The following is a 16,815-nucleotide window of genomic DNA, read 5'->3' as shown; positions in this document are numbered from 1 at the left end:
CCCTCTGCTCCCCTGGACCCTCTCCTTGCATGCTCCCAGCCAAACCTCCCAGGCCACCTCAGTGTCATAGTGTGCTGGCAGCAGTCCCAGGGCCGTGCACACACATGTGAGCCTCTGATTGCAGCAGGAGGTTTCCTTAGAAAAGCCTTTGCCCCAGGAAACCCTCACTTCCCCAGCCCATCTGTGCTGGCAGCAGAGACAAACCCCACCCCAAGCCCACCCTGAGCATCCTCCCCAGCCAGGATAAGTGAATGCAGCAGCACAGATTTATCCCAGCTGGATGCACAGTGAGGAAGTGATGCTACAGTGCAAAGCCAGCCTTCCCTCCCAGCCCTGCTGCAGCCCAGCATTAGGGACATCCCAGTTTGTCTGCAGAGCTTTTGCTTCTGAGGAGATTGCATCAGAATCATGGAGTGGTGGAAAGGTTTGGGTGTGGAGGGACCTTAAAGCTCATCCCATTCCCAATTCCTGCCATGGCAGGGACATCTTCCACTAGCCCAGGTTGCTCCAAGCCTCATCCAACCTGGCCTTGGACATTTCCAGGGATCCAGGGGCAGCCACAGCTGCTCTGGGTAATCTCTTCCCAACATCCACAGCACATCCTCCATGTATGGGAGGTTTTGTACACTTGGTTTGGATGTGTTTGCTGGGGAGGTGAATCTGAACTAATTGAAACAAAATGTGTTTAAAAAAAACCTGCCTTAAAATGAAGACTAAATCCTACCATTGTCCCTGCAAAAGCTTCTCTGTGCTGGCAGCTGTTCCTGGCCTGTCTGTGCTGTCTCCCTGCGCTGCATTTCTGGACACATCTGCAGGGATCATGGACCCCACCAGCTCTGCTCTCCAGTACCACTAGCAGGGAAAGCAAAACCAGGTTGTCAACAGTCACCCGAGTGTCAACATGCCAAAAAAAAAAAAAAAGGGTGAGACAGAGAGTCAAACTGGGAGCTGAGAGAATTCAGTGAGGACATCCAGGCAGTCCAGAGCTTAACACAGCAAAGTCCGACAGTGCAATGCACTCTTGGGATGTCCTTGCAGGCTTTAACTGGGATGGCTCTTTGGGTTTGAATTTGGGCAGAGCCTGGCTAACTACCTCGATTTATGGTTTCATCTGCACACAGCCCTCCACTGCCTGCCTCTGCTGCAGCTCAGCTTGGATGGAACAGAGGTGGAGGTGTCCTGCTCCAAACACCTTGAACTGCAGCTCCTGGAGTTTACAGGAGTAGCCCCCTGCTCAATCCAGCCTGTTCCCATGTTACACCAGTAAAAGGGCCCTGTGGTGGTGCTCAGTGACCACCACCTTTTCCTGTTGCTCAGGAAAAGCTCCCTTCCTTGGGAAGACATTTCACAGCCTAAAAACATTACAGTAACTCCCAGAGCACCTCTAGCCCTGCCAAGCCCTCCCTGTTCAACCCATCCCCTCTGCTGTGGCAATTCCTGCCTTAATGCAAACCCTCTCCCACTTCCCAAAGCACAGACCTGCTCTCCCAGCCAGTGCAGGGTTCCCAGAGCCTCACAGAGGGTGTAATAGGAGTTGACCTCAGTAAGGGGCAGTGAGAGCTGTCTGCTGGCCCAGCACAGCCTCTGGCCTGTCTGGGAGCTGAGGGACCTTCCTCAGGGTCAGGCTCAGACCAAGGAGCATCACTGACCATTGCTGAGCACACAGCACTGACCATTCCTGAGCACACATCACTGACCATTGCTGAGCACACACAGACAGCACTGACCATTGCTGAGCACACATCACTGACCATTCCTGAGCACACAGCACTGACCATTCCTGAGCACACACAGCACTGACCATTCCTGAGCAAGCACACATTACTGACCATTCCTGAGCACACACAGCACTGACCATTCCTGAGCAAGCACACATTACTGACCATTCCTGAGCACACAGCACTGACCGTTCCTGAGCACACAGCACTGACCATTCCTGAGCACATATCACTGACCATTGCTGAGCACACACAGACAGCACTGACCATTGCTGAGCACACATCACTGACCATTCCTGAGCACACAGCACTGACCATTCCTGAGCACACACAGCACTGACCATTCCTGAGCAAGCACACATTACTGACCATTCCTGAGCACACAGCACTGACCATTGCTGAGCACACACAGCACTGACCATTCCTGAGCACACAGCACTGACCATTCCTGAGCACACAGCACTGACCATTCCTGAGCACACACAGCACTGACCATTGCTGAGCACACACAGCACTGACCATTCCTGAGCACACAGCACTGACCATTCCTGAGCACACAGCACTGACCATTCCTGAGCACACATCACTGACCATCCCTGAGCACACACAGCACTGACCATTGCTGAGCACACAGCACTGACCATTGCTGAGCACACAGCACTGACCATTCCTGAGCACACACAGCACTGACCATTCCTGAGCACATATCACTGACCATTGCTGAGCACACAGCACTGACCATTCCTGAGCACACAGCACTGACCATTCCTGAGCACACACAGCACTGACCATTGCTGAGCACACACAGCACTGACCATTGCTGAGCACACACAGCACTGACCATTGCTGAGCACACAGCACTGACCATTGCTGAGCACACACAGCACTGACCATTGCTGAGCACACAGCACTGACCATTGCTGAGCACACACAGCACTGATCATCCCTGAGGACACTGGAATGTCATGGCATCAGTGGGACCAGAGCTTTGCAGGGGCACACAGGGAATGGCTGATCCCAATACCCTTGGGAAGATCCCGCTGGCTCCAGCCAAGGTGCTCAGCCCCTCTTTTCCCTCAGGGGATGCCCGGTCCTGTCCCAGTTCCATGCATGTCCATACTGTCCCGTGCATCCCGGAGCATTCCCCGGAGCATCTGGATGCCAGGGAACAGCCGGACCAAGACTGTCACCTAGTGGCAGCAGCGCCGGGGAAGGTGTCGTGATCCCAGAGATCCCCCAGGATCCCACACAAGTGGGACCCAGCGCAGCCCCAGCTGCCCTGCAGGCTCCCAGGGCCACATGCAGCCCACACGCTCAGAATCTGGGCTGGGTTTTCCTTCCAGCAGCTCTGTCTCCTCCTTCTCCCAGCTGGAATGCACAGAAAGCCGCAGGACCAGGGCTCTGCTGTGCCCGGGAGCCTCCAGCACCGCTGCCTGTCCTGGCTGTGTCAGCACTGCCAAAAACCAGACAAACATCCGAGCACTGAGCAGTGGAAATCAGAACTAATTTATTTAAGAAAAAAAACCCCAAAACTTGTCAAAAGGAGGGGGAGGCATCGATTACAAGCTCTGGAAGCTCTTGTCAGGACAACTCCAAGGAATCAGCTTTATACAACAGAGAGAGAGGGGCAGCAGAGGCCGTGCCCACCCCGACCCCCAGCCCTGGCTGAGCAACCCCTGCACAGGGATGTTCCAGCCCTCAGCCCCTTCTCCCTCCACCACCATGAAAATGCAGCAGGGAGAGGGGGAACAGGGGTGGAACCTCCCCCAGACCCCCCCAGCTCTTGACTTTGCTCTGCAGCCCCAAAAGGTGAAGCCCCAGCAGTGATGACCCAAATCCCTCATCCCCAGGGAGCAACGGAACGTGGTGGCCCTGGGGACAGCAAGGTAAGGGTTGTCACCACCACAGCTCCCAGTCCCCTCACACAGAGCCCCAGAGGGGCATCCTGAGGGAAAACCCTCCCCAGGAGCCAGCTGATCTGAAGGGTTGGGCTGGACTGAGATCAGGGGGTGCCAGGAGCGTGTCCACGCTGAGCCCTGTGGGCAGGCAGGGACAGGAGGCAGAAGGGGTGCTGCTGATCCCACCCCCCAGGAGAGATGTGGATCCCTTGTGGGACTGTGGAGAGGCTGCTTCCCTTCTTCCTCCTCGCTGGGATGAGGAAAACTCAGCAGGACTCAGAGGGCTCCCCCCAGGGCTGGGAGCCTGCAGAGAGCCCTGGGAGCCCGACCCAGCCCCTGCTCCCAGCCAGAGCCCCTCGTGCCACTCCTCTCAATATATTATTATTATTATGTGCAAGTAGTTTTGCATCAGGAAAGGTTGAGCCCTCGTGTCTGAGCCTGCAGCTCCAGCCTCAGCCCTGCCTGCGCCTCGGAACCTCCCGGGATGCCGGGGGCAGCGATTTGACAGGAAAGACTCCAGCACCCCCCTCCCTCCCCAAACCCGGCCCTGGCCCTTGCACAGCCCTGCCAGGACAGTCCACAGGGTCACTCCTCTCCCTCCTCCTCGTGGTGGTGGTGGCTGGAGGGTGGTGCCTCCTCCAGCTCCTGCTGGTGCTGGGGGTAGTGGTGGGGCGCGGGCCCCTCGTGGGCCATGTTCTCCTCGTTCAGGTACACGTTGAACAGAGCTCCCTCGTGGCTCGGCTCCTTCCCACAGGCCTGGCAGCTGCAGTGCAGGATCTTCTCCACCAGCTTGTCCACCCTGGGGATCTCCTCGTTGCCTGGGCAGTCCAGTGTCACCTGGGCAGCAGGACAAGGACACAATGAGCTCAGGTTCCTGTGGTGGGAGGTCTGGCCTGCCCCAGAGCCTGCAGATTTGGGCTGGTTTAAGGCAGGTGTGATGGGTTTCTATCCACAGAAACAAATCCCTGCTCAGTCTGCAAGGTGGCAGTTCTCTGGGAATGTCTCGTTCCAGACACTCAGGGAGAATCACAGAATCATCAAGGCTGGAACAGAACTTCAAGCTCATCAGCCCAGCACCACCATAGTCACTTCTAAACCATGGAATCACTGAATCATTAAGATTGGAACAGAGCTCCAAAGCCATCAAATCCAGCCTATGACCCACCCCCACCTGTCACCTCGCCCTGAGTGCCATGTCCAGTCATTCCCTGGACACTCCAAGGGACAGCAGGGACTCCACCACCTCCTTGGGGGACTTTTCCAAAGTCTGACCACCTTTTCTGTGATTTTTTTTTTTCTTCTATCTAATCTGAACCTCCCTTGGTGCAACTTGAAGCTATTTCCTCTCCTCCTTTCACATGAGATACGGCAGAAGAGACAGACCCTCAGCTCACTCCCACCTCCTTTCAGCCCTGACCCCAGCAGGACACAGCTCCCAGGCACTGCTGGCACTGGGATATCAGTGGGACAGCCAAGGCCACCACAAGAGGTGATGCTGAGCAGCTCGGGTAGTTTGGACTAAACCCTCTCATCTAATGTGAGCTGAAAGTGAGGCAGGGAGCAGAGAGAGTTCCCTGGGCTTCTCTTGGTTTATGGCTCTGCCAGGATCAGAGGTGACATGGGACTGAGAGCTGAGGATGACTGCCTGTGGGAGGAACTTCTGGACATCAAATACAGCCAAATCTCCCAAAGGGGAGCAGGTGACAAAGGGAGCAGTGGAGAGAGCAGGAATGTGGATAAGCACAGGGATAAATAATGCAGGGAATGACAGGGGATGGTTCTGCAAATAGAGGGATAATGGATCATTCAGCAGAGCTTCCAGCAGCTCCTTCCACCCAGGCATCTCAAGACACCTGAGAGACTGTAGGAAGGAAACTGTGAGTGGGAAAAGCCCAGAGAAGGAGAAGGACTGGCCCTGAAGCGGTGTCAGAGCAGAGCTGAGGCCCCATGGAGCAAAGCAGATACTCACAATTTCCCACATGGACTGGGCTGGCATGCAGGAGTCGCAGTGAACCAGGGACTCTGTGGACTGGGGGAAGGTGTTGGGGACGCTGTAGCTGAAACACTGTCCCAGACAGGCCCTGCAAAGACAGCAGCAGGGGTGGGGGCTCAGGGCAGAGCTGCTCTTCCCAGCCAAGGCAGAGATTTTCCCTTCCCCTGAGACAGAGGCAGGACACTGTGCCTGGCTTCTTGTGTGAGCCAATCCCCAGAGCCCCTGCAGTGCCTCTGGCCCGGCTGAGGGTGGCTCTGTACCTGTTCTGGATGGATTTGGACTCGCAGCCGCTGTGCCCCACGATCTGGGTGATGTTCTTGGCCTCGCACCAGGCGCTCTTGTCCGGGAACAGGGCGAGCTTGTTGATGGGCGGGGGAGCAGCCAGGAGCAGCGCTGGGAACAAGGCCCCCACCACGAACCATAACATCATGGCCAGCTCTGCCAAAATCCTACACCTGCACACGGAGAGAAAAACGTTAGCAGCAAAGAAACCTGGCAAAGCAGCCCATTTCTCCTACCCTGAGGAAGTTCTTGGTCAATCCAAGCACAGCTCTATCCCCACATCCCCCTCCACAGGGCAGCTCCCAGAACACTGCCCATGGAGTGGGATGTGCTATTCTGCTTCCTTCCTCTTCCAAACATGCTCTGGGCTAGCCAGATACCTGTGTCCCCTCTCCCTGTGCCTGGGACAGCAGCAGGCTTTTCCTCATTTCCCACCACCCAGAGATGGGCCAGGAGAAGTTTGCAAACCAAAAGTGTCACTGCCACGAGTCGAGCCAGGCTGGAGAAGTCCCATACCACAGAAATGTTTTTATTGGAGGAAGGAACAAGCTTTCCTGCTTTCTCTTCTCCCACCTTGAAAGCCAGAGCTGGCCTTGCTGGGGACCCCTCTCCTCCAGGGAGTGCGCAGCAGGTGTCGCTGCAAGGCAGCAGCAATGCAGGCACACGTGGAAACCTCAGCCCAGGGCTGGAAACCCGCAGGGAAGAACAATACAACACTTATTTGTACAGAGCCACCCCAATTCTGCAAAGGGTTATTCCGAGGATGGGAACTGGGGCTGCAGACACGGGGGGTCCTTGTCACAAGGACAAACCTCGCTCACTAAGGTGCTCAGCTTGGAGGTCACTCCCATCCCCAGAGAAATCCCCACGAGGTTTCCTTGCTCTGTTTCCAGCCAAGGTGCCTGAATTAACACTCCCAAGTCGCAGGGGAAAGGCAGATGGAAAAGCAGCACAGAAACAGGGAAATTTTTTCCTGTGTGGGGTTTGGATGGAGTCATGGTAAAAGGCATTTATAAGGTATTTGTTAGAACCATGTTATTTGTTATTTCCTCCTATTTATTTATGCAGATGACTATTCACAGCCCACACTGGAAAGACTCCATGGTTCCTGGGCCCAGCCCTCTAACACTTGCTGGGAAGAGAGGAAAAATGTCCTGTTCCTCCAGAGTCCTCCTGCACACCCCCTGGGCTGCAGGACCATCAGACTCATCTGAATGATTGAGACGCCCTCCTAAGCACTCAGGGATTTTAAGGTCGTTATGGGATTTTGTCCTGTTATCACTCCACTGAGCTCAACCTCCTGGATCTGAATCAACAGACAAATGAGAAAGATTCTCCCCTCTCTTCCATCCCATGGCACACAGAAAAGAGCATCCTCATTCACAGGCTCTCTGGAGGAATCTTGTGGTGTCTCTGCTAAATTTCTTCATTTTCTGGTGATACAAGAACCACAGTAACAGAGTGCAGCAACACCTGCAAAGCCCTGGCTTTGTAATCCTCCCAGCACTTGTGGGATGTGAATCCATGGGTCCCTCGTGGGAATACCTGCACAAAGGAGACTCTGCAGGTGTTGGCTGCAGATAAGCAGAGGGTTTGAACTCCTGAGCTTGTACTGCCACTAATGAGAGCTGTGGGTTTAAACACATCTGTCCTGAAGAGGATTCTTGTGCCTGAGATTTTTTTTTCCATTTCAGTGGGGGAATTCTGCAATTTCTGAAGGAAGAACGTGGCTGAGTTGCACACACAGACTCACACGCACTTGGCTTGCTTTCCAAAACAAGCATCACTCATTCCTCAAATGCCAGCAGCTCTGTGCTGAGGAATCCTGCTCCCAAAGGCAAGTCCGAGATCAGAGCTGGGATGTGACCCAAGGAGCAATCACAACCCCCCGGGGAACAGCCCAAATTCCTCTGGAGTCAGCACACAAGTTCATTTCCACATGCCTGATTACAGAGCAATTTCCTTCTTTCCTAAGGTGGGTTTTTCCAGGTTTCTGTGCATCTCTACCCAGCTGCAAAGAGGAAAATATTCCTGTCTGTGCTGAGTCCTGTTTCCTGGGATCTGTGCTCCTGGAGGGAGGATCTGTGTTCCATGGAGGTGTTTCTGCTGCTCAGAGCAGACCCACTGCAGCAGGCACAAGGGATCCTCTCCCAGCATCTGGGCTCGTGAGAGGAAGATGAGTGAAGCTGTGCTCTGCTAAAGCACTGGCCTGGATTCAGAAAAGCACTTAAACATGTGCTGAAGCCTTCTCCTGTCCTGAGCAGGGCTGTGTTTGGAACCAGGGCCACAGTGGCCGCCAGTCCCCTTTGCAAGGGGTGGTGGAAAAGTGGGGAACTGGGAACCCCCCCCAGGAGGGGAATTGAGTACTCCTAGCAGGGGAATTGGGCAAATTGGGCACCCCCAGCAGGGGAACTGGGCACCTCCCCAGCAGGGGAACTGGGAACCCCCCAGGAGGGGAATTGGGCACCCTCCCAGAGGGGAACCAGGCACCCCTTTGGAGCTGGAGAAATTCCAAACACCCCCCATTCCTCAGCCCTGCCATCCCCCCCGACCTGCAGCCTTGCACACACCACATCCCCAGCACATGGTGTTTTCCTTCTCCCAGGAATGTCCTGGAACCCGCAGGGCTACTTTTCGAGTAAGTAACGAGGTTTCTGCCAGTGCCTAGGAAAACATCTGATGCAGCTGAGCTTGGGAGGGAGCCGGGCTGGGAGCAGCGTGTCCATAGCTCCGAGCAGTCATGCGAACAGAGCTGCCACCAACACCATTCATCTGACAGCAGCCACAGGGACCCAGACAAAAGCACCGTGTTCCTTCATCCCCCCGCCTGGGCAGGGAAGGGAAAAAGGAAGACGAGGCACCCGAGCAGGTTTGCAAACTGCCGATTAAATAAAGGCATTGAGCACATTCCTCCGTGACAAGCTAAATTACACGTTGCAGCCCAAAGGAACAAGTGTGACCCGGCGGGAGCAGCCACTTCCCGGCACACAGGGGCTTCTTTCTCTTCCCCTGCACCGAGGCACATTTTTTTCCCCTCCAGTCAAAGCTCTTCAAGCAGAAAGTTCAGCTCAGTTCCGGCAGAGCCACCGGCCCGTGAGGGTCTCCCCCTGTCCCTCTGCAGGGAGCCCCATGGCAGCTTCCTCGCCATCCCTGCGGCAGCACTGGGGAAAAAAATGACTCAGCCTGGCCCTGGCACATCCCAGCTCCCACACAAACAACTTCCCAGCACAGCTGCAGCCTCGTGCTGAGCGGCTCTGGAGCCCTTTTCCAGCCCTGAAGGGCAGGTGGCTCTCAGGGTACCACCCCAGCACCCCTGGGGTTCTGCCCACAGCTCAGCTCCCGGCCTGGACATCTCCCAGCCCCAGCTCAGATGTTCTGTGTCACCTGGAAGAGCTCCTTCCTCCCATCCCACTCTCAGAGTCCCTCCAGCAGGGTAACAGCAGCGCCTGGAAGCAGCTGGGAAAATCTCCATCACTACATGGGCCGGAGGACAATCACTGAATTACCTCGGAGGCCTCGTTCCCACCACCCAGCCCACAGCTGTTCCCAGACATTTGGAAACCAAACACTTCTGGAGGGAAATAAAACAGATCTAATCAGTTTTACCCTCTTTTTCCAGTGGGAAGTTTACACCATAACACAAGACAAGCTTGCAGGTGGACATGGGGAACGTTTCAGGAGTTGTTTCATGTGTTTATAGGTATTTTTCTTATCCAGGATCTTGCAATTCTGCCAAATACAGAGAACCACAAACACAGGTAGATTGAGCTCACAGCCTCTGAGAAACAAGAACCCCAAAACTTTACAAACATCACTTGGCCAAGGCTCCCAGCCTGTGAACACAGCTCAGAAACGGGGCCCATGCCTTGCTGCACCTCAGAGCAGACTCAGGGATCCAGGCCCTTCTGAGATCTCAGCAGACATGGACAAGGTGAAGGTTTTGGCTCTTGGGCTGGGTCAGAGCTGGATGCCCTGCCCTGTCCTGTCCCCCTGGACACAAGGCTGTCCTTCCTGCTAGAGCCAGCTCCCCCACCAGCTGGAGCAGCCCCAGCTGTCACAGCACTCCGTGTGACACTGGTAATTTGTGCTGACAAGAGCAGCCACACAGAGCACAGGAGGCCCAAAGATGCTCTGTGCCTCAGTTTCCCTGGCTGCCAGAGCAGGGACAGGGGAGCCCAGACTGAGCTGATGGGTGCAGGGAGCTGCAAAGCACAGGGAGGTGTTTGGAGTGCCAGACTCCCTTGGAGAGAAGCAGCTGCCCAGGCAGGAGGCAGGGCTGGCTGCCAGCAGCCCTTGCCCCACATTCCTGGGTGGAAGGAGCTGGGGGAAGGCACAGGGCAGGTGGGAGCCAGGTGGGGACAGCGTGGGGGGGAGTCACCCCAGGACACGGCGCCGCAGGGCAGGGGAGGGAGCGCTGCGAGGGCTCGTGGGATCGCTGCTGGGCGTGCAGCTGGCCAGGAAATGCTGAAAGGAAAATCAGTATTTAGGCACCTAAAGGATGCAAAGCCAGAGTAAAGTGTCTGCTTGGTGGCAACTGGAAAGAAACGTCCCAGAAAGATCCAGGGCACGGCTCTCCTCAGGCACAGGATTAGGTCTGTAACTTCTGAATACCACTGGGGATTGGCTCTTAGGAAACTCAACTCAAATAATATTTACTTACATGGAGCAAAACAACTTATAAGCCAGAATTATTAAGAGGGAAAGCTTAAATCTCAATTGCAAAAAATTGAAAAGTCACTGTGTATTGAAAAACATCTATCAAAACAACAGATGTTATTTAAACCTGCTCTTATTAAATACTTCCCTCTTTTTGAAATTTGCATTTAGCTAAAACGTTACAATTTTGGGGACCCTTGCTGTGGTGACTGTAACAGCCCTAAAGAATCTGACTGAGATAGGACATGGGCAGGGGAGAGGGAATAGAACCCTGCACTGAGAATGTCTGGAGGTAATTCTTCAGGACAGCAGGACACCAAAGTGCTTAACTGAGCACAGAAATCTCTCCCGAGCTCAGAGCTCCAGTCCTGCTTCGCTGAGCTGCAAAATCTGGGGAGAAATTACAAAAAAATAAACAGGGAACTACCACAGGAAGACATTTGATATTTAACAACCACAAGAATCCATCCTAAGAACTTTTTGATAGTGGAGCAAAAGCTGTGTCGTTTCTCACTGTGGACCTGGCTGTGCCTGCTCCTTTCAGAAGCAGATGTTGGAGCTTCCCTTTCTGTAACACATTAATTTCCACTCAAGCATGGCTGGGCAAGTCACAGAAATAAAGCAGAAATAAAGAAAAGCAGTACAGCATTTTTAGAGCTCCCTCCCCACATTGGCCAGAATGTCAAAAGATGTTGGTACATTGAGAGTTTTAATCTGGCTTCTCAAACAGGTACTGAGCACTTGGGAGACCCATTTTTGCAGCTGGAGAAAAAAAGAAAAAATCCAAGCTGCTTTACCTACAAAAGTCTTTGGAAAGCTACCCCTGGGCTTAGGCTTAGGAGGGGTCCTGAAGGAGCTGTGCTGGGAAAGGACACACTAATGGCCTGTAGAAGAGGCAAGAGTCACATAAACAGTTTCTGGTAATTTATTTCAATTGCTCAATTTCTTCAGCATTAAGAACAATCACAGCCAGGAAAATGCATCAACCTAAAGCTCAGGAACATATCCTGGACCCACACCTCCACTCCCCCTTGAAGAATGTGGGGCTCTGCAGCCCCCAAGAGCACCGGGATGAGTGGGATGGGAGCAAGGATCAGCTGTGTGGGGAGCTGGAAAACAAACCTGGGACCAGATCAGCTGTGGGGAGCTGGAAAAAAACCTGAGACCAGATCAGCTGTGGGGGGCTGGAAAACAAACTTGGGACCAGATCAGCTGTGGGGGGCTGGAATACAAACCTGGGTCCAGATCAGCTTTGTGGGGAGCTGGAAAACAGACCTGGGACCAGATCAGCTTTGGGGGAGCTGGAACACAAACCTGGGACCAGATCAGCTTTGGGGGAGCTGGAATACATCCTGGGAGCAGCCTCCAGCAGCAGCAGCTCTGGGGAGCAGCCTGGGCAGCCTCAGCTCACCGGGCAGAGGGGTGGCCCAGGCTCTGCCCCAGCCCTGCCCGGGGCAGGACTGCTCTGAGGCTGTGGCTGGAGCATTCCCAGAGCAGTGCAGCTGATGTGAGCACAGCTGGAGCAGCGTTCCAGCCCGAGGCCTCGCTCGCATGCCTGGGCCTGAGCGGGGCCCGGCTGCCTCCTGCTTTCCCTGGAGCTGGTGATTCCCACACAGCCCCAGAGCCAGGACAGCCAGCCTGGGGCCGAGGGCATCTGGACGTGCAGGAGAGTGGTAGGTGCCCAACAACTCCTTTAAAAACCCCATGGATAACAGGGATTTCACTGCTCTCTCCAACACTACCCCTGACCCTGTGAGCAGCAATTTCCCACCCAGCTGTAAAGGCAAAATCTCCTCCAGCACAGCACCAGTGTGGGAGCCTGAGCATCACCCCTCACCCACAGCACCTCCCCAGAGCACCTGGCCCATGCTGGAGCTCAGGCACTCCCGTTCCCCGAATCCACAGCCCCTCTGCTCCCGGCTGGAGCCCCGCTCTCAGCAGTGGGCAGCACAGCCCTGGAGCCTCAGGAAGGGCTCTGGGAGCCGCTGGCTTTTCCCCAGGTGGGATCTGCAGGCAGGCACTGCCCGGGAGCTTCTCCCACAGGCCCCGCTCTGCTTTCACTCAGAGTGAGGTAAACTGGGACCGGCTCCTCCAAATGACTCCAGTGGTGCAAATGAGATCAGAATCTGGCACCGCTCGTCTTACTCAAAACAAGTCTAACTGGAACCAGATAAAACCAGTTCCAGTGCAGAGTGGCCACCAGCATGATGATTTTTTTAATTCCTGCAGGCAGCGAGGGGAGCTGTCTCGGATGCCAACCACGCTGGCTTTCGCCTGGCTCGGTCATTCATTACCAAACTTGCATAAAAACCCAACGCAGCAGGGTTGCGCCTGCAGGATCAGGTTCCCAGCTGCTGGAGCAAGAAGGGGAAAGAGGAAAGGAGAAAGGAGCTTGTGGATGGAGCTGTGGGTCTTTGAAGATCCTCCCTGCCGTCTCCCTCTCCCATTATTCCCATATTCAGGCCATATCTTGGTCACAGCAGCAGAAATTCAGTGACCTGATGTGTTTTTGCCCTCGTTTAGTCTCTACACCACACCAGCCTCCTCAGTTCTGATGGCATAAACCCAATGTCTGTGTTATTTACCCATGGCACTGACCAAAGCAGAAAAACACAAAAAGTGCAAGGCCAGAGGGGCTTGGAGGTAATGTAACAGCTCAGGGCCCAGCTGGTATTTTCTGTCGCTACCAGGGCTGACCTCACACTTGACATTTAGACAGTTTCTCCTAAACTGCAGGATTGGGCCCACAAAGAAATCACACTGTGACCCAACAGCACTCCCTTCCCCCTCTGGACAGGTTGCTCGAGCTCTGTGGCAGACAAGAAGAGGCTTAAACCACATCTGAGAGTGACCCGAGCGATGGCTCCATCCTGACCCCATTCCCAAAGCCCAGCTCCACAGGGCTGTGATCTTGGCTGGAACGGGGGCAGCAGCCCAGCCCAGCCCAGCCCCACAATGCTGGGATGGGTGCTGGGCTGTTCCATTCCCACCCTCAGTGCTAATTTATGTCCAGGAAAGCCCTGGCCCCCACAGCCCTCCCTCCCTAAACAGCACTGCAGGAGAAACAAAGGTCTGGGAGCAGCGAGCAGGGGACAGAGCACCCCTCACTCCCACCCCAGAACTCCCCCACAATGACAATTTATCAGCTGTTCAGGTTTTTCAGAGTCTGATTTGAGCGGGTGTGAAGTTTCTTTGCCCTCAGCCGTGCTGGACCCCAGCTCCTCTGCTCCCTGCTTTGTCACAGGGGACACAGCCCGGGTGAGGGTTTTTTTTCCAGCAGACTTCAAAACAAAAAGAGCAGGAGCAAGGCCCAAGGACAGAGCAAGAACCTGGCTCTGCCTGCCCCGTGGTCGGATATGGGATCTGGCAGAGGAACTGCTAAAGCTTTAATGGGAACAGCATGGAGTTTGGGCAGCAATAACTGCCCAGGAGTTTCCTCTGCTCCTCGGGCAGGTTTCCCATGGCTGCACCAGCTCGATCCGCCCTCGGCAATGCCAACACACGCTGCAGGCAAAGTTACCAGCACGGGCAGCTCTTCAAGGCTCCCTGAAAAGCACTTTGGCCCAGGGCCCCATCCTGCACCTCCAGAGCACCCAAATTCCCCTCCAGCTCCACGGCTTTCCTGCAGGAGGACGAGCGGGCACCCAGGAAGGCTTCACTCGTTTGCCCTTTTTGTGAGACCACAAACTCCCCACGCTGGAATTCAGCGCTGAGAGGTCACGCCAAGAGCCCGGATTCTTCTCAGGGCTGTTTGCAAACACTTGGGATTTTTATACTGAAGGCGAATTCCATTTCCCATCCTGCGGTTTGCAAATTTGAGGCGAGCAGCCTTTTATGAGATGGGAGACTGCCTTCAAAAGGCAGAAGTGCCCAGTGTACACAGCTGATTTCTGGCTGCCTGGACATTGCAAAGAGGGCACAGAGTTCCTTGGCTAAAAATACAAGGGAAAATCTGGGTCTCTCCATATCACCAGGATTTTCCCACTTGTTTCAGCAGGACGCAGATTTTTCCCAAAAAAACCCACATGGAAAAGCTACAGTGTCCTAAATCCACAAACACTTCACAGAGGCTGAATTTTTAATTGGATGGGGTTAATCTTAGATGTAAAAGTTACATTGTGAAGTGGAGCAGAACTTGCTAGTGCCCTCGAAAGAGAAATGTTAGTAGGTAATAAGGGATTGTCCAGACCAATTTTAATGCAGCCTAAAAGTGAGTTAAAGCATGTTCTGTTCCCAAAACACCTACTAGAGAAAAAGAGAAATTCCCCACTGATCTTAAAATGCACAGACTATTGTACAGAACAAATAAAAATTGCTGCAGACACTGAGAAAAATTGAAATGCTACGTTGGGGTTCAAAAAACAGGTAGGGATATATTGGATATAAGCTTTACAGTAAGTGCCTAAAGTATTTCCATGAAACAAGGATGTAAATTAATCCCCGGGATGAACTTTTCAAGGAACAAAAGTTTACTGCCTTGCCACGGGAAAACTTCTTTCTTTTATGATCGTTGAACTAGCCCGCGTCCGCTGGCGGTGTGGTTAATCGATAGTGAGCGTTCCCGTTCTTCCCTCGGCACTTTTGTTCCAAACCCGACAGGGATGGGAAGGAGGGGAGGACTCTGTACCACAGATGTGCGACCGACACAGCGCGGCTGCCCGGCTTTTATTCCATTTCAGCTAAAGCGGCGGGGCAAACAGTTCAACCACGGCAGAGCAGAACCCCCCAAGCCCTCCTCATCCGCAACCCATTTCTGCGGCACCATCCTCATCCTCCCTCCCGACCACCCATCCATCACCGCCGGGGAGCGGGGCGGGGGGGAGAAAAGCAGCGAGAGGAAAAGAGACGGAAAATGCGGTGCGGGGGAAAAGCAGCAGGTTCGGGGCGGGAGCGCGGGGCACACAAAGCCAAGGGTACTCACCGGGCAGGCTTGGGCGGGTGCATGCCATGGGGAGCGGGGCCCGGCGCTGCCCGGCGGCTGCCGCATCCCCGGCGCGGCGCGGCCGGGAGGGAGCGCGGGCGGGCGGGAGCGGCCGCTCCCCCCGTGCCGGGCTCCGGGCGGTGCCGCCGGCCCCGCCGCTCGCGATTGCACAATCGGGCTGCGGAGGGAGAGGAGGGGAAAGGAGGGAGGGACAGCGGGAGGAGGGAGCGGCGGCAGCGCCCGCCCGCCCCGCCGGAGCACCGGGAACGGGGCACGGAGCACCGGGAATGGAGCACCGGGAACGGGGCATGGAGCACCGGGAGGGGGGCACGGAGCACAGGGAGCAGGAGTGGGGCAGGGAGCACCGGGATCAGAGCACCGGGAACGGGAATGGGGCATGGAGCCCCGGGAGCGGGGCATGGAGCACCGGGATCAGAGCACCGGGAGCAGGGCAGGGAGCACCGGGAACGGAGCACCGGGAGTCGAGCCGGAGCACCGGGAGCAGGAGATGGAGCACCGGGAGCAGGGCACGGAGCACCGGGAGCAGGGCACGGAGCTCACCCGGGCCCTGGAATCCCCGGCAAGTGCTCGAGCTAACGGGGAGAGCCCGCTGGAAACGCCCGCGCACAGAACGAGGGGGCTCCGGCCGGCGCAGCCCTGGGAATGTCCCAGCACTTGCTCCTGCAGTGGCATGAACAGTGTGGATTGGGCTCACTGAACGCCAACAACTCTTATTTAAACATAATTCGTGGTAGAGAGTCCGTGGGGCAGAGTCCTGGCTGCAGAGAAGAAAGTTCTCCAGCACTAGAGACGACGGTTTTCTCTTTTCCTTTCTTTTCCCTTCCTGTTTCTCCTCTTTTTCTCTTTATTCTTTCCTTCTTTCCCATTAAAAAACCAACAGCCAAGCCCCATTCACGGCTATCTTTCAGATATAATAATTGCTGCAGACCGAAGGGCTCTGTTTCTGTTAAGGCACAATTAATCTAAAGAGACCCCACATTAAACACTACCCAAATCAAAAGATACCTGCCAGGCTTGGCTGGGTTTTGCTGGCTGCTGTTGGTGTGAGGATTTGCATAGAGATCAGAGAAGCAGGAAGGGGAGATGGCAAGAAGCAGCAGCTGTGCTGGGAGAAGTGCTGGTAGTGCCCTGGCAGCAGCTGTGGGGAGAGGCTTTGGGGCTGGGTGTTTGCTGGAGGAGGCTGCCAGTGAAGGAATGGTTTCCTGCTGCCAGTTCCTTCCAGCTCCAGGATAATAGGATTTGTAAACAGGGTGGCAAAAAGCTGCTTCCAGCATCACTTTCTTATCCTACTGAATGCAACCCACCCAGCCCTGAGCTGTACTGCAC

General features: G+C 55.0%; 1 protein-coding gene across 1 annotated transcript; it reads right to left on the bottom strand.

Moving 5' to 3' along the window:
- Positions 1–3,201: 3,201 nt before the first annotated feature.
- LOC117006853 (neuroblastoma suppressor of tumorigenicity 1) lies at positions 3,202–15,547 on the bottom strand. Its single transcript, XM_033079536.1, has 4 exons — positions 15,469–15,547; positions 5,870–6,064; positions 5,586–5,697; positions 3,202–4,453 (listed from the first exon to the last, which is right to left on the bottom strand). Exons 1-4 carry the CDS (start codon positions 15,489–15,491, stop codon positions 4,202–4,204), a joined length of 582 nt encoding a protein of 193 aa, XP_032935427.1. The 5' UTR covers positions 15,492–15,547; the 3' UTR covers positions 3,202–4,201.
- Positions 15,548–16,815: the final 1,268 nt, after the last annotated feature.

This window comes from Catharus ustulatus, chromosome 24 (genome assembly GCF_009819885.2).
Source record: "Catharus ustulatus isolate bCatUst1 chromosome 24, bCatUst1.pri.v2, whole genome shotgun sequence".
Taxonomy (NCBI): domain Eukaryota; kingdom Metazoa; phylum Chordata; class Aves; order Passeriformes; family Turdidae; genus Catharus; species Catharus ustulatus.
The sequence above is the reverse complement of the archived record's forward strand: the minus strand, read 5'-3'. Positions and strand labels throughout refer to the sequence as shown.